An 18,035-nucleotide genomic window follows, 5' to 3' on the forward strand; every position below is an offset into this window, starting at 1 on the left:
TGGACAAACTAAAATCCTACACTTGGGATTAAAACAAAAACGCATTTACATAACTGAGTTTACAAAGAAATCAAAACTTCCATTACAGATGTCTCTCTAATTGTTGTTTCTTTCTAAAAGGACGTTTGAATTAGCTTTAGCAGAAGAGAAATGGAGGAGCCATAGAATATTAAGGATGAATTCAGGAAGGCCTGAGACCATGGAAAACTTGCCTGCACTCTATACTATTTTTCAAGGAGAGGTATGTTTTGCATTTTGAAACTTCCCTTTTAGAGAGTACTGACAATGTATTTAGGGAGGGAAGCATCTGGTGTCATTCTCCTGTCCATTTGAAACTATCTTGAATGGGAAGACCACGGGACTTTAGGTACACACACTTTCTTTAAGCTACAGACTTGACACCACATTTTGGTGCCTCAAAAAGTCTATAACTTAGACTTTAAACCTTTTCTTTTTCTTCACAAAAGTTTCCTTACCAGTTTTCCATTTTAGCAGATAGAGTTGTTATCCATTTGGATCATTCAAGAAATCTGGTCATTGTACTTGATTTCATCCTTTGATTTGGTCGTGATTCCCTCTCTAGTTCCTTCATGAGTCCTAATGAGAGCTCCAGTCTACGTTGTTATTTATGCCTTTGCTACCCCCTAGACTGAGATCTACAGCTCTCACTTGGCTCTGACTGGAACCTCCTGTTTCAGTTGTAGCCCCTTTCCAATTTGTTTATGACACTGCACCCAGAATAACGTAACATTTCAAAAATAGGTAACGGCTAGGACTGTGGCTCAGTAGGGTGCTTGTCCAGAGTAGCTTTCATCCCCAACAACACAAACACAGGATGTAGCCTGAAGAGATGGAGGCAGGACAAGCGGGAGTTCAGCTCAGATTGTCAGGCTTGGTGGCAAGCTCTGTACCTGCTGAGCCATTTGCCAGCCCTGTTTTTGTTTAATTTTGAGACGGGGTCTCACTCTGTAGTCTAGCCTGGTCCTAAATTTACTTTGTAGTCAAGCCTTGTTCTCAATTTACAGCAATCCTATTTATCAGCCTTCCACATGTTGCAATACAAGCATGAACTACTACACTTGGCCTAATATATCTTCTTATGTGTTACCATTAAGAAGTGAGGCAGTGCTGGGATTAAGGGCATATATCTTCCTTACACCCTGCCCTTTTTTGTTTGTTTGTTTGTTTGTTTGTTTGTTTGTTTTTGAGACCTGGGGTTTGTAGTAGGAGCCTAGGTTGATCTCTGTCTTACTCAGGATTTCTTTTGCTTTGATAAAACATCATGATCAAAAGCAACTTGGGAAGGAAAGGGCTTATTTCACTCACAGCCCATCAAAGAAGTCAGCACAGAAACTCAAGGTAGGAGCCTGGAAATAGGAACTGAAGCGGAGGCCGGCGAAGAATGCTGCTTTTGGCTTGCTCGTGGCTTGCTCGACGTGCTTTCTTTCTTTCTTTTTTTTTTTTTAAGTTTAATTTATTTTTATTATCTGCACATTGGTGTTTTGCCTTGCACATATATCTTTATGAGGGTGTCAGATCTTGGAGTTAACAGAAGTTGTGAGCTGTCGTAAGGGTGCTGGACATTGTACCTGGATTCCTTGGAAGAGCAGACAGTGCTCTTAACTGATGAGCCATTTCACCAGCCCCTCAACCTGCTTTCTTATACAACTCAGGACCAGCTGCCCAGGGGTGGCACCACCCCCCAGTGGGATGGGCCTTCCGCATCAGTCACTAATCAAGAAGTCAGTCGGTCTGACGGGCATTTTCTCAGCTGAGGTTCCTTTTTCCTAAATGACTCTAGCTTGTGCTATGTTGACAGTAGACTCGGCAGTCTGGAAGTCAATGTGTAGCACTGGCCAACCTGGAACTTGGATTCCCTCCCCTCTCTACCTCCAGAGTACTGAAGAACTTCATAGCTAGCAGCACATTGTGTTGTCCAGACATCTTTGCTTGTAATCCCAGCACATGAGAAGTAAGGGCAAGGGGATCATACCTGTTCATGCCAGCCTGGGCTACAGAGTGAGAGCCTGTCCTGAAGAAACCAATCAAAAGGAAAAATAAGTCAGGCATAGCAGTGTATACCTTTAATCCCGGGGAGGGAGAGGCAGGTGGATCTCTGAGTTTGAGGTCAGTCTGGTCTTCAGAGTGAGTTCATTGAAGGAACAGTTGCATTAGGATTGAAAACAATGTCCAGCAGTAGTGGCTCAAACTTTCATCCCAGCATTTGGGAGGTAGAGGCCCAGCCTGATCTCTGAAGCCAGCCTGTTGTACATAGTTAAGTTCTAGGTCAGCCAGAGCTGCACAGTAAAACCCTATCTAAAAACAAACTCTCAAACAAACAAAATTGAAAAAAAAAAAAAGATTGAACTCCTAATGTGTGTTAGCGCACACAAGCACACACACACACAAATATAAACATGTACACACTCTCACACACATGCATGCATGCATGCACGTACACAGCATTATAAATATTTCCATGAAACTAACTCCTTTCAGAGAGTAAGGAGGTTCTCAGAAGCTCAGCAGTTACCCACTGGGTAAAGAATGACCAGGCTGGGTTCTAAATCTTCCAACCCTGCCAAACCCTAGCTGGGACTGCACGATCGTACTGTAATTTAGGGAGGAATCAGAGAGAATGTTTTGAGTGGCAGTGTGTAACCGGCATTTCTGCTTTGTGGGTTTTCTCTCTTCCACCCTCTCTACCCCTATTCTTCCTCCGTTTCAATCTCCTGCCACTAGATGTGAGAGGAAAAAAGGACAGGGAGGAAAGGAAAGTGATCCCTGAATAAAGTCAGAGGTTGGAATGGGGGGTGACATTGTTGTTAGACTACTTCCTGCTGATTACGGGCCTTGAGCTCCTTGGGGCAAGTTTGAGTTTTACTGTTAGGATATGTAGTTCCTTCTTCTCATTTACTTAACAGACCAACAGCAACCAACAACCACTTATGGGGACTCTAGCATTTATATATCCCCTGAAAAATCCCCAGAATTTCAAAAGTTACACAGTTGCAAAAGTATCTTCAGGAAAAACTATTTGCTAGAGCAGGAGGCAAATCATAGTCAGCTGCTCAAAGCAGCCCCATATCCCCACAGCTGGGATTAAAACAGAAACATATAATCTTTCTGCGTTTGTTTGTTTTTCAAGACAGGGGTTCTTTGTGTAACAAAGACCTGGCTCTCCTGGACTCACTCCGTAGACCAGACTGGCCTCAAACACACATGGATCTGCCTGCCTCTGCCTCCCTGAGTGCTGGGATTACAGGTGTTTGCCATCACGCCCAGCTACTTCTGTGTCTTTAAAGAAACTAAAATTCTAAAATTCTCACCACAGTGGTAGGTCAGGGTGTTCGTATGCTTCTGTTACAGCTTTACTTTGCTAACTGCTTGCAAAGATTTATCCCAGCAAACCGTATTTTTTTTAAAAACAAGTTAGGCAGTTTTTGTTTTTGTTTTTGTTTTTTTAAGACAGAATTTCTTTGTATAGCCCTGGCTTGTTCTAGAACTAGCTCTGTAGATCAGGCTGGCCTAGAATTTAGATATTCCCCCTGTCTCTGCTGCCCCAGTGCTGGGATTAGAGGTGTGCGCTACCATCTCCCAGTAGGCATCTTTTTTTTTAATTGTTTTTATTTCATACTCTGTGGATTAGGACCTTGGGTGATTAGTGTTGGTTAGATAGAAATATCATTGGAGTAAAATTAAAAAATGTCTGTGCCTGTATGTGCTACTCCTTGACTTTGGACCAGGAGCTCTGAGCCTCAGCCACATCATTTACATTACAAGCAGCACAAGTTTCAAAGCCAATGCAGGCTCTTATTTAAAGGTGGAAATTCATTTTACCCAAGGCCAGAGTTTTATTTGAGATAATTACTGAATTTCCCCCCATGTGCCCTCCTGAGTCATTTGAGTGATTATTCTTGGGACCCCAGAAAGACTGTGTGCTCATCTCTGGCAGGTGCCATCCTGTTAATTTCAACTCTAACGGAGACCCTAGGAGACACAGTGGTGAAAACACCTGGCGCTGGAAATAGGCAAGATTCCTCCTTACTGAATCGTTGAAAGCTTCTCTTCTGAAGCACATTAACCTTTCCTTTTGGGAGAGGCCAAATTAAGGTCTGTTATTACCTCTAAAGACGACAGTGTGAGCCTGGAGCCTCAGGAGTGGGAAGTTATTTTGTCTTAATTTACAGCAGCAAGGTGGCTTGGGCCCTAACTTCCAGATGCTGCTATTAGGCTCTTCAGCTACTGTGCTCCATAATAATACAGCGTGAGACTGCGCATCCTGTTCTTTAGAATCCGAGAGCAAATATCACTCAAAGTGCTTTAGGTGAGACAGAGAGACATGGAAAGACATTGGGGCGGGAAAGATGGCCCAGTGGGTAAGAGCATTACTGCTCTTACAGAGGACACAGGTTCTTTTCCTGGTACCTGAATGGCATCATAGATGCTTCTGTAGCTCCAGTCCCCTGTGATCCAGTGTCCTTCTCTGACCTCTCTAGGAACCAGTTATGTGAATAGTACATGTGTGTGGGCAAAACACTCATGCGTAAATAAGCAAATGTAAAATACTCTTTATAGGGAAATACTTCATCTGGGACCATTTCACATGGAATAAATTACTTTGTAAGCTTGGACAAGCACTTAGTATCTCAGGTCGTTACTCGTTTCATTTGAAAAAGATGACAGGGTTGGACCAACTAATGTCTTTGTTGTTTTTGAGACAGAATTCCTCTCTGCCCATAAATGTGGTCTCATGGCAGTCTTCCTGACTCATACTGACTCATACTCCCTTGCTTCCCCCATCCCCTCATGCTAGATCTGAGGGTGTGCACCACTGAGCCTGGCTGGACCAGCTAATTTCTAACATCTTTCTTTTCTTTCTTTTCAGAAATACTTTATTTTTATTTTATGTGTACGGGTGTTTTGTTTGCATGTATGTTCATGCGCCATGGGCATGCAGTGCCCTTGAAGGCCTGAAGAGGGCACCGGATCTTTGGGAACTGGAGTTGCAGAGGGTTCTTAGCTAGTATGTGGGTGCTGGAAACTGAACCTGAGTCCTCTGTAGGAACAACTACTTTTAACCACTGGCCCATTTCTTCAGTCCCTTTAATATCTTTCTTAAAGTGCTTCTAGTTCCACCTTATTGTGATCTGATAATTGTGCTTTTTTTATTTTTTTTAAGGTTGGGGAGGGGGGTTGCAACTGTTTGATCCTTACTTTTCCATAGTTTGTTCCACTGTATGCCCCGGGAGAATAGAATTGAGAATTAGTTCAGGCATCCTGTCCCAATGTTCCCATTTAAAAACAAGTAGAGTTATCAGCAAGATAACTCAGTGGATAATAGCACTTGCCACCAAGCCTGACCACCTCAGTTTGATCCCTGAAATTCGCATGGTGGAAGGAGAGAACTGACTTCTCTCCTGACAATTCTATGAATTGTCCCCTGACTTCCACACTCATGTTATGGCATGTATACATACAACACAAAATAACTGTGTGGTTTTGTTTGTTTGGTTCGTTGGTTTTTTAAATGCAGCAGGCTAGAGAGATGGCTGAGAGTTAAGAACATTGGCTGCTCAGGTTCATTTCCCAGCACCCACATGGTAACTCCAGTGCCAGGGTGCACTTGCTTCTGGCCTCTGTGAGCTCTGCATGCACATAGTATACAGACATACATGCAAACAAAACACTATGCCATACACCTAAAAATAACAAATAAAACGTTTGATTAAAATGTGAACGCCTTTAATATGCATTTGGGAAGCAGAAGCAGGCATAGCTCTGAGTTAGAGGCCAGATTGGCCTATATAATGAGTTCCAGGCCAGCCAGATCTATGCAGTCACATCCTGTCTTGAAAACACAGCATGCAGAAAGCCAGTTGTAGTGGCTTGTGCACACACTCTTGGCACCTGAGATCCCGAGCTGCGGGATTGCCGTGAGGTTCAGGTTAGCCCGGACTACAGTGTGAGACCGTGTATTGAAACAAAACACCAAAAATATAGTAAATGAATAATGATAAATAAAGAGAAGAATGAAATTTTAAAAAATTATACTATTGAATATTGAATTGAGTAATGCTGATGTTTGGTGGAACAGGAGACCTGTAGCCCCCGGTACCCAAGGTCTGTCCCTAGACTGAGTCTAACAGTCTTTGCCTTTCTATACTTACTTGTCTTGAGTTGTAAGTTATCAAAAACTGTATACCATTGAATGTACATTGTGTGCTAGATAGACTCCAGTGCCGGGCATCTTTACCTATGGTAGCAAATGGAAACACAGGGAGTTTAGGCCACAGGTAGGAAATGACAAAGTCAGGATTAGAAGCCACACCTTTTGCTGCAAAGCCCTCGCTCTTTCTATACCTGTTGTCTCATCTGCAAGATAGGACACTTGCATATTTCTAGGACTGTCACCAGGACAAAACAGGATGTCAGATGTGGTAGCTGTCCCATAGCCTTTGGCCCTTACAGTTTTATTATGAGAAGGAATCCAGGAACAGCTCTTGTGTAATTGAGACTGAGTTTACACTCTAGGGCTGCTCCTTGGGAGATACGGACTTGCGTAGTCTCCCCATACATCAGCTCATTGTCAGTGGTCTGTGAATGACAGCAGCAATTCTGTACAGTCGTGAGGATTTTTTTTTGAAGTATTTGTATGTAGTGAATATTCAAAATATTATTGAATGTCAGGGCAAGTAAGTGTCTTGTTGAGTCCCTTTGCTTTGTTCTGATGAAGCTGAAACCGTGATTGCTAGAGGTAGAGGGATGAAAGTCTCTAGAAAGAACACAGTCTAACGTCATGGTCAGCCTTGCCTACACAGTGAGTTGGGGGCCAGCCTGCATTACCTGAGATCCTCTATCAAAAGAGAGAGGGAGAGGATTGATTCTCAGTTGTGCAACATTGATTTTTTATTTTTCTTTATAGGTTGCTATGGTGACAGACTATGGAGCTTTTATCAAAATCCCAGGCTGTCGGAAGCAAGGTGGGAGCCCTTAACAGGAAATTCAGCACTTGCCATTGCACTCACCCTGCTACGGCCACTACCACATCCTCAGGATAGGACCTAAAGTTTTCAGATACTTGCTTGTCTGTTTTACTTTATCCTCAGTGTAGCAATAGGGATAAAGAGTTTTATGTGTGTGAGTGTTTGGCCTCATGTATGTGCATGTGCACCGTGTGCATGCCTTGACCTTAGGCTTACCAGCATCTATTAACTGAGCACTAAACTGGTGCTTGTTTATTTTTAGTAATTTATTTATTTTTATTGTATGTACATTGATGTTTTGCTTGCATGTATGTCTGTGTGAGGGTGTCAGAGCTTCTGGAACATGAGTTACAGACAGGTGTGAGCTGCCATGTGGGTGCTGGGAATTGAACCCGGGTCCTCTGGAAGAGCAACCAGTTCTCTTAACTGCTGAGCCATCTCTCCAGCCCCTTGGTGTTTGTTCTTAAGAAAGACAGGAGAGGCATTTTACCAGTATGTAATGGCCTGATCTTGTAATCTCAGCACCCAGAGGAAGGAGAGAAGCCAAAGTTGGGCAGCAAAAGACTACATAGTGCGACTCTGTCTCAAAAAATTAAAAACCAAAACAACAAAGAAAAAGAGCTAAGAAAGTGGCTCTGAGAGCATGAGGAATTGAGCTCAGATCCCCAGCGCCCACATAAAAAGCCAGACATGGCATATATTCTTGTAACCACAACATTGGATTCTAAGAGTTCAGTGGCCAGCCAGTTTGGCCTAAACTTCCTGTTCAGAAAGACCCTGACTCAGGCCACTGCAGCAGAGAATGGCTAAGGAAGACAGCTGATGTCCCGCTGGGGCTGCTGCATGCATGTGTGCGTCTGGACACACACATGCCTCTAGACACAAACAGTGTGTTGATCTCTGGGACTATAGAATGAGGGAAAGATAGGGAATCTTTCCAGGTGTGGTGGCACATTCCCGTAAACACGAAAGAGAGATTGAGGCTGGAGGACTGAACTTGGAGTTAGTCTAGACTACATGGTTAAACAGACAAACAAACAAACAAATAAACTTTAGGATCTGTGAAACAAAGTTGTATGTCATAGCTTGTGCCTTTAATTTCAGCTCTCTGGGGTCTGTGACAGGAGTATTGCAGTAAGTGTGAGACCACCTGGGGCTATGAGACCATGCCACAGAAACAAGAACAGGGTCAGTGAGATAGCTCTGTAGGTAAAGGCACCTGCCACCAAGCCAGGGGGCTTGAGTTCCATCTGCCAAACCCACGTGGTAGAAGGAGGGAACCAACTCATGCAAGTTGCCCTCAGACCTCAGCATGTGTGTGTCCCCACACACATAAAAGTAGTAAAAACATGATAAAAGCAAACCAGTAGAACCCAAAAGCTGGGCATGGGAGCATACTCTTTTCATCTTAGTGTTCAAGGACAGGCAGGGGCATCTCAGGGAGTTCAGGCCACCCCAAGCTACCTAGTGAGAGACCCTGTCTCAGAAAATCAAATAACACCCCCCCACATGAAACAAGGTAGAACTCATTATTGACCTGAGACGATATCTAAAATAATAAGAATTTTAAAAATCAGTTGTAGAGTATTCATGCCCCTTCCTTGCCTGCCCTTTTGAAAAGTGTGTACCCGTGTCTCTGTATTTTATGTGATGGTGTCCATTCTGAGACTATCGAATAAACTCTTCCCAGTGGCCTCCTGTGGGGAGTTGGCTTGCTGCGAGAAGGATGTACATAGGAGAGGGATTAGTTTTACTTTTTGGAGTCTCGCGTAGTTTGCAGATCTGTGGCTCATGAAGCTGTGCTGTTAGCCTTGGAGCCAACTGTGCTGTGTATTTCATCCTTGCATTAAGCGGCTTACCAGTGGTTTTCAAGTTGGCAGTCAGTCGTCTGTAGTTGAGTTTCTTGTTTCATGTTGCCTGGGACTTAAGGAGGTGGAGCTCACCCCCCTCCCTCCTCCAGGACTTGCGCCTCTTTTTGCCTAAAGACGGATTTTCCGTGTTCGTGTACCGGCCATGGCTGCTAGTGCCAATATCACATGGGCATTTATGTGACACTCTGGGGACTGGGTAGAGATGAAAAGCCTGCTCCCTTTCAGCAGTCATTTTTCACCTCCCTGTGTCTGTTCCCTGTCAGATAATGCCTGTGATAGTGGCTGACAGCTTACAAGCGGATCTGTCAGTCTGACAGCTGTGCGAGTCTCACAGTGAGAGCTCGGGGAGCCGAGTAATTAGGTAGAAACTGTGAGCTTTGATCCTAGCGTCTTATGTAGGCGAGGTGGGTAGCGTGAGTGGTTGACATTTCTGCACTGTGCCTAGCTTCTCCCAGGGTCCTGACTTGGAGGACTGAGCAGTAAGCTATGCAAGTCGGATCAGAATGTAACGTCTTTATTTCAGGGAGGTGCTAGTTTAAATTTCTTTCTTATATTCTGTTCTCAGAATTCTTTAACCTGTCAGCTGATGACCTCTTTCTGGTATTCAGATCGAATACCAGAAAGTCCTTTTTTGGTTTTGTTTTTTTATATTTATTTGTTTGTTTTGTGTGTACAGATGGAGGTCAGAGTACAACTTAAGGGTTCTGGGTTTGAACTCAGGTCATTAGGCTTGGTCGAAAGCACCTTCCCCACTGAGCTATCTCCCTGGCCTCTCTTTAGTGTTTCCTTTTCTCTGGACATCAACAAGGTATCTAACAACTTTCAATTCAATTCTGACATTATCAACCCTGAATTAATATCAGATCCCACAGTTAAAGGGGCTCTGTCCCACAAGATTGCAACCCCCTCAGTACCTGTAAAGATGACCAGCCAGCTCTAACTTGGAGGTTTCCATGACCCTCTACTTAAGTTTGGTAATTTGCTAGAGTGGATCAGGTGTGGTATATACTTACAATTCCAGCATGGGGAAAATGAAGGTAGGGGAATCAGAAATTCAGGCCAGCCTTGTCTACATAATGAATTAGAGACCATCGTGGGCTACATGAAACTTTTTTAAAAAACAGATGAACAGGGAAATGAGGCACACCTTTAATCCCAGCACTCAGAAGGCAGAGGCAGGCAGATCTCTGAGTTCAAGGTCAGCCTGGTCTACAGAGTGAGTTCTAGGCCAGCCAGGGCTACACTGTAAGACACTGTCACAAACAAACAAACAAAAGCTCAGAACACCAAACTAAAAGGTCACAGAACTCAGGAAAACAATTTCCTTACTTTCGCTGGTTTACAATGAGATGAGAAGTACCATTCAGGAACAAACAGTGGAAGGGACACACAGGACAGGTAGGAGTAGAGTGGAGGGAGGATTCGTGTACTCACTAGGTCTACCGGAACTCCCGCGCGCTGCACCAGCCATGAGCTGCACCGATATCTGCAGGGACTGTTCTGAAGGCCCCTCCCTACTCGCTCCTCCATTCCTGGCAGTGGGGGTTGGATGGATGGGGCTGAATGTTACAACCCTCTCATCACTTGATTATTCTTGTGACCAACCGTGTCCAGAGACTATTTGTCACCTTATTGGCATGGACTTGGATATGGTCAAAGGGGCTTCTTATAACTAATAAGAGCTATTCCTATTAACTCAGATAATCATGTTTGATGGCTTCTTTGCTAGAAACAAGGACAAAGACCAAAACAATACACACACACACACACACACACACACACACACACACACACACACAAATAATGTGTTTTTAGTTTTTATTATTGCCATACATGGGTGTTATGGTGCGGTCAGAGGACAGTTTTGGTAGTCCGTTCTCTTTTTCCACCTTAGTGATGCTGCCTCTTATTTTTGCTTGGCTGCATACTCTAGGCAGGCCTGTGAGCTTCCCGGCAGTTCTTCTGTCTCTGCCTCCCATTGTGCAGTAGGAGTGCTGGGATTACAGATGTGAGCTGCTCCATTTGGCCTTTTGTGTATAGGGTTCAGAGATGGAACTCAGGTCCTGAAGCTTGATGCTGAGCCAGCTTGCTGCCATTTTTAATTGGGGGGGGGGAAGATCTTACTGTATCTTAGGCTAATCCACAGTAATCCTATATTAGGCTTCTAGATGATAAGATTATGGGTATATACCATCCCACCCAGCAAAATGGTTTTTTTGTTTGTTTGTTTGCTTGCTTGTTTTGTTTTTAGAGACGGGGCTGTCCTGGAACTCACGCTATAGACCAGGCTGGCCTTGAACTCAGAGATCGGCCTCTCTCTGCCTCCCAAATGCTGGGACTAAAGGCATGCACCACCACTGCCTGCCTGCAAAATGTTTTTTTTTTTTTTTAAGATTTACTTAGTGCATGTATGTGAGTGCTCTGTCTGCAGATCTCAGTATAGATGGTTGTGAGCCATATGTTTGCCAGGAGTTGAACTCAGGACCTCTGGAAGAGTGGACAGTGCTCTCAACTGCTGAGCCATCTCTCCAGCCCTCCAAATGTATTTTTATGTTTTCTATTTTACCATGTCTGCAATCTAATACAGTTGCTGCTGACTTTTTTATTTTAACAATTAAATGTAAAATAGCTATGCAGCTAGTGACTGTCACAGTAACAGCGGATTCTGGTACAACTACATACAGGAACAAATTAAAATAGTGTGTAATGAAAGTGAAGGAGGGTGCTGGAGAGATGGCTCAGTGGTTAAGGCACCGGCTGCCTTTGCTGAGGACCCAGGTTCAATTCCCAGTACCCACATGGAAGCTTACAACTGTCTGTGACTCTGGCACCGGGGGACCTGATGCCCTCACACTAATGCACATGGAATAAAGTTAAGTAAATTATTTTTAAAAGAAAGAAAGTGAAGAAGACAGCCTTGAATTCACCCAAGCCATTCAGATGGCTCAGGGAGGGCCTACTATGCAATGTCTGAGATACAGTGGGCAGTCAGTGTCTTCTTGCATAAGCACATGAGTTCAAGTCCCAACTCTGCCATTTACTAGTTTCTTAACTTGGGAAAAAAAAATCACTTAATTTTTTTTCATCTGTGGGAGTGATGTGTATCTGTTAGAGTCTGATTATTTGTTTGACAGAACTGTCTTTTGTCCATCCTTGGATCCATTTTTGCCTACAATCCAGTGTTCATAAATGTTTGACTGTATCTCTGGTCCCAAAAGCTAAAGGGCATGAAGGCACTAACTTCTCTGCATGTATTATTGTCACATGCCATTCTCTGGAAATGGCTCACTGCAGCAGTAGAGAAAGGAATGTGTAGGGCCGAAAGATAAGATTTTGCCATTTTGGGGGATGTTCCTGTCCTCTCATTTATTGACAGTTTTATCTTCCTGCTCTCTTCCTAGTGAAGTTGTGAAAGAGGTGAATGTTGAACCTAAAACAATGGTGAGAACCTATAAAGGGGTTTGGTGATAGTTTCTCTCTCTCTCTGTGATTGAGGAGCCAGATCTTTCCAAGTGTCAGGGTTGTGTTATTTCCTTCTTTTACTGACAGACATTCAGTTGGGACTCATTCTGTTTAAGTGTCATGTTGGGTTTATTGAACATGATGATGAATTTGATACGCCCTTTGGGCATCATGTCAGAAATCCACGCACAGAGGGCCAGAGTAAAGCTCAGTGGATCAGTGCTTGCCTCATCAGCACAAGGCTCGGCCCAGGATTTAGTCGGCCCAGGATTTGCGAGAGAAAGCAAAGCGTTTTTGTGTCTGCATTGGAGCATCTACTAGAGTAGAACGACTTGAGTCCTGCAGGCAAGTTGCCCTTTCTGCCTTTTAGTGTATCTCAATGATAAAAAATAGGAGCATATTTTTATTGTGTGAGTGCACTGACTCATTCAAATTCTGTTTCTGTTCTACTTGACCCTTTATCTATGGGCTCTGTGTCCATGGATTCAACCAACTTTGAATCAAATCAAAAGTATTTGGGAAGAAAAGTCACAAGCCTAGACTGGTGGCACACTTCTATACTCCCAGACCTGGGCAGAAGGAGCATAGATCTGAGACACGCTTGGGCCTCAAAACAAGACAAGTGAGGAGCATGTGCAGATTTTTTCCTTGTCATTGTTCCTGAGCTACAGCTGCAGTCTCTCCTTGTCTAATGGTGGGATACTGTTGACAGCTGTTTCAGTGAGCAGTTTCAGTGCCTTGCAAGTACCAAGTATTCTTACACAAATGTACTTTGCATAGCTGTCCTGGCTGCTTTTCTTTTCTTTTCTTTTTTTTCTTATTAGTTACATTTTGTTAACTCTGTATCCCAGCCGTATCTGCTCCCTCATTCCCTCCCAATCCCACCCTCCCTCCCTCATCTTCTCCCTGCCCCTTTCCAAGTCCACTGATAGGGGAGGAGGTTTCATCTGACCCTGGCTGCTTTTCTTTTGTTGTGCTAAGCCACCATGCCCAAGGTAATTTATAGAGGAAAGGGTTTATTTGGGGCTTACAGTTTCAGAAGGTGAATGTAATCATTTTAATCTGTTTCCGAGTTTTCACTGTTTATTCTGCCAGAAATGACAAGTATATCCTGGGTCAAAAGACTATCATTCACTGGCTGGTGGTGGTGGTGGCATCAGTATGCGCCTTTAAGTCCAGCACTCAGGAGGCCCATGCAGGCAGATCTCCAAGTTTCAGGCCAGTCTGGTCTACAAAGTAAGTTCTAGGACAGCCAGGACTACACAGAGAAACCCTGTCTCAAAGTACCAAAAATAAAGAAAAAAGTAAAAAGACGTATGGTTGGTAAGAGGACAAACTGTGTAGCTGTCCGTCTGGCTCCCAGTAAGCAGACCTTTAGCTTTAGAGAGGAGATACAGGGTTCTGTCAGTCATCGTAGGCACATCAGTTTCCTTTACAGGGCCCATTAATGATAGAGGGATGGAATGGATTTCCGTCTCCAGAGGACTGCTGTAGACGAACTGCCCAACTGCGAGGTGCTCTTCTTTTCAGGACTTGTGAATTTCTTCTTCAGAATTTTTAGTTAGGCATTATGTTATCATGGTCGGGGGGTAAAAACCCAGAGGCATAAATTTACACAATTTTTAGATTTTATGATGACCCAATTAAAACAAAGCTTCTATTATTTGCATAGTAAGCATTTTGGAGAAGGAATAGCCGTCTATAGCATCACCTGTCTTAGATGTGAAAGACCCCTTGGCCATGGATAAAGAAAACAGCTTCTAATGGAACCCCCAAAAGAAGGGATAAACACATTGAACCTCGGGCGTATACGAACAGTCAGTGTGAGCATACAGATTTGTGAGAGAGGAAGAGACTTTTCAGCATGAGGTGGTGCTTGTTCATAAGTGCTCTTGGAGTCTGGGACAAGCCTCACAAATATGAGGCCAGCTTGGTTTATTTGGCAAGAACCCATCTCAAAAGCAACACTAAAATGTCTCACAATTTACTGAACAAGGCAGTTTGTTTCAGACACAATTCCTGGCTTATGCCTAAAAATAATTACTTATTTTCATTTTCTCCAGAAATTTTCTCTGTTTGAAGATAAGTGAAAGAGTTCATCTGTAATACTGTCTTCAGCAAAACAAAAGCAGCTTAGGGAGAAAAGGGTACTTTTGTTTCATTTTTTTGAGACAGGGTCTCTCTGTGTAGCCCTAGCTGTCCCATAGACCAAGCTGCCCTCAGACTTCAAGATCCACCTGCCTCTGCCTCCCGAGTGCATTTGCCAATACTAACCTGCCAGGAAAGGATTTGTTTCAGCTTCTGTCTCTCATATTCCATCACTGAGGGAAGTCAAGGCAGGAACCTGGAGGCCAGGAGTGAAACTGAAGCCACGGAGTAGGGCTGCTTCCTGACTTTTTCCTCATGGCTTTCTTAGCTGGCTTTCTTATAGCATCCAGGACCGTCTGCCTGCATTCATATGGAAGGCTGTTGGGGGTTTTCTTGGTTGAGGTTCCCATTTCCAGAGTGACTCTAGCTGGTGTTAGCATAAAACTAGCCAGCACATTTACTATCTCCACCATTAGCATTTTTGAGAAATCCCTTAACATTTTAAAGGTACATTTTAAGCATTTGTAGTCGCATTATATAATTTTGTATTGTACTTTTATTTTACCATGGAAAATGTTGGGTGTGCACAGTACTGGACACATTTTTACTACGAAATGAATCACTGCTGTGTTTGGCTGACTCTTCTGGTGACTGCCCAGGACTGATCAAGTACTGTGCTTGTGTTGGGTGTTCGTTTGCTTCTAAATTCTGTCAGGATGCATTGTGCTGGCATGGCAGCATGCGTCTGTAGCCCCCATTACTCAGGTGGCTAAGGCAAGTAGATGAGTCTGCTTCATGGTGAAAAGGCAGCCTGGGTGCATACCACAATCCAAACTGATTATTTCCTTAGGTCAGATACCTAGAAGTGGTTATAGTGAGACTGTTAGCCAGGCGACAGACACACGTTTTGCCGGGGACTTCTAGTTTTCTCCTTGGTTAGCATCAGGTGTAGCAGGTGTTTATACTTTGTTTTGCCTTTAGAGAAGGGGTCTCCATACATAGCCCAGGCTGCCCTCAAGCTCTGACCACTCTCCCACTTGCTTGGCTTACAGGTGACTTAGCACAAGTTTTAAGTCTAGACTGTCTTGGCGTAGGTATTCTTTGCTTTCCTTTGGCAGACTCCTGCCACCTGCTGGTCGAACTGGGTATTTACAGCATTTTGTAGATGGTAGGTATTTTGAGGCATGATTGATACTGGTGGTTTCTTGTGTCTCTCTCTGAACCAACCAGGTTCTATGGTCAAGGATAGGATACCTTTATTACCCTGACAGTCTTGTGCCCACACCTGGGGATTACCTTGGGATACAGAAAGAAGGTTGTTGTCTAAAGGAATTCACCTTCAGCAGTCAGGAAAGGCATATTTTAAGTTATTTTAAGGGGCTGGAGAGATGGCTTAAGAGCATGGACCGCTTTTCTAAAGAGTCCAAGTTCAATTTCCACCACATCAGGTGTCTCATAATCACCTGTGAATCCAGCTCTTGGGGAATCTGACACCCTGGTTTTTTGTAGGTACCTGTACTCACATGCACACACAATGTAGGAATAATTAAAAAGTTATTGTTTTTGTGCTTTATGTTTTTGAGACAAATTCTCTATACATCCCTGGCTGTCCTGGAACTCATTATGTAGACCAGGCCAGCCTTGAACCCACAGAGATCTGCCTGCCTTTGCCTCTCAAGAGCTGGGATTAATGGTGTGGGGTTCTATGCCCAGCCAAAGTTGAAACTATTTTAGTTACATAATTTTACTGATCAAATTCAGGACCCTACACGACAAGTGATACCTTTCCCCCAGCCTAGTTATTTTTAATAGTTATTGTTAAGTAACTTCTAGAAGTTAATTCTACCTTTAATAATGTTTCTTTCTTTTTTTTTAATGTATGAGTGCTCTGTCTGCATGTACACCCTCATGCCAGAAGAGGGCATCAGATTTCTTTATAAATGGTAGTGAGCCATCATGTGGCTGCTGAGCATTGAACTCAGGACCTCTAGAAGAGCAGCCAGTACTCTTGACCATTGAGCATCCCACCAGCCCCCTTAATTATGTTTCTTATTTTTCTGTTTTCACCAATTATTCTAAGCAATTTAATATATTAAAAATAGTACTTTGCTGCTATGTGTAGCACAGACCTGTAGTTGAATCAGAAGGCCAGCCTTGGCTTCATAGTGAGACTTTTTTTTAAAGTACTTTTTGTATTTCTTTTTCGCTTAACATCAGCTGTAATATTCTATACCTAATTCAGTTGTTTCCTTTTCCAGTTGATACATTTACCTTCATTGAGATGTTTTCCAATTATTAGTTATTAAAGTGGATTTAGAATTGTTGTTCTTTTTATTTTGAAATTGGGTTTCAATTTACAACCCAGGCTGTCTTGGACTCACTGTGTAGATCAGGCTGGCCTCAAATTTGTGATCCTCTTGTCTCAGTCTTTTGAGTATTGGACTAGCAAGTGTAGCCACTGTACCCACCTTAATTCTTGCATTAACATTTTCTTAGATTTGTTTATCATATCATTTTATGCATATGAGTATTTCACCTGCATGTCTGTAGAACACAGGTGAATCTGGTGCCTTCAGAAGCTGGAAGAAAGCATGAATCCCACCCTAAGAACTGGAGTTACAGATGTTTGAGCAATTGTGTAGGTGCTGAGTAAGCAAACCTTCCTTGGAAGAGCAACAGGTGCTCTTTTTTTAAAAAAAAACTTAAAAAAAAATTATATTTTATATTCATTGGTGTTTTGCCTACATGTCTCTCTATGTGAGGCTGTTGGATCCCCTGGAACTGGAGATAGAGACAGATGTGAGCTGCCATGTGGGTGCTGGGAATTGAACCTGTGTCCTCTGGAAGAGCAGCCAGTGCTCTTAACCACTGAGCCATCTCCCTAGCATCTGCAACAAGTGCTCTTAACTTCTAAGCCATTTCTCCAGCTTCAGTTCTTAATTTTTTGTTTGTTTTTCAAAACAGGGTTTGTCTGTGTAGCCTTGGCTATGCTAGATCTCCCTCTGTAGACCAGGCTGTCCTTGGACTCAGAGAATCCATCTTCCTCTGCCTCCTGAGCGCTGGGGTTAAAGGCGTGCACCAACCACCCACACAGCTACAATTCTTATATTTTTAACATCCATAGCTAATAATACCTCAAGTGTTTTTGCCCACAGGTTTTTGTCTCTATTGATTTTTTTTTCCTTTGAGAACAATCCCAGTGGTGTTTTTCTATCAAAGGTATGAATACCTTGTCCAGTGGTAGCATTTGACTAGCATATGCAAGGTCCCAAAAGGAGAAAGGATAAATACCACAGAAGGATAAAGTCAAAGCTGTAACATCTTTATGCCTTTGCTTTTAAGGAATTTTACCAATTAGTATTTCTGTCTACCCTGTATGAATGGGGCTGAAAAGATGGCTCAGCAATTAAGAGCAATTGCTGCTCTTACTGAAGACTTGAGTTTTTTTTTTTCCAGTACTCATGTTGGGTTGCTCACAACTACCCATAATTCCAGCTCCAGGGGATATGATGCCTTCTTCTAGCTTCTCTGGGCACCTGCACATACAGACACACCTGGCATACAAACATGCAGGCATGTAATCAAAAATAAATGTTGTGAGGTGTTGGGGATATAGCTCAATGGTAGA

General features: G+C 43.2%; 1 protein-coding gene across 4 annotated transcripts in view; it reads left to right on the forward strand.

The window, feature by feature from the left end:
• Positions 1-18,035, forward strand: part of Zcchc17 (zinc finger CCHC-type containing 17) — a 45,026-nt gene that overhangs the window by 6,874 nt on the left and 20,117 nt on the right. The window contains exons 2-3 of one of the 4 annotated variants that reach the window (XM_021636517.2): positions 121-241; positions 6,926-6,983. The exons of 1 other annotated variant lie outside the window; for it this stretch is intronic. In XM_021636517.2, the coding sequence (XP_021492192.1) occupies positions 176-241; positions 6,926-6,983 (124 nt within the window). In that variant the 5' untranslated portion in view covers positions 121-175. Of the gene's footprint in view, positions 1-120; positions 242-6,925; positions 6,984-18,035 lie in introns of those variants that run through there. 2 more of the 4 variants (XM_021636522.2, XM_021636542.2) reach the window with 2 other exon arrangements.

The sequence above is a fragment of the Meriones unguiculatus genome, chromosome 3 (genome assembly GCF_030254825.1).
Source record: "Meriones unguiculatus strain TT.TT164.6M chromosome 3, Bangor_MerUng_6.1, whole genome shotgun sequence".
NCBI classification, from domain to species: Eukaryota; Metazoa; Chordata; class Mammalia; order Rodentia; family Muridae; genus Meriones; species Meriones unguiculatus.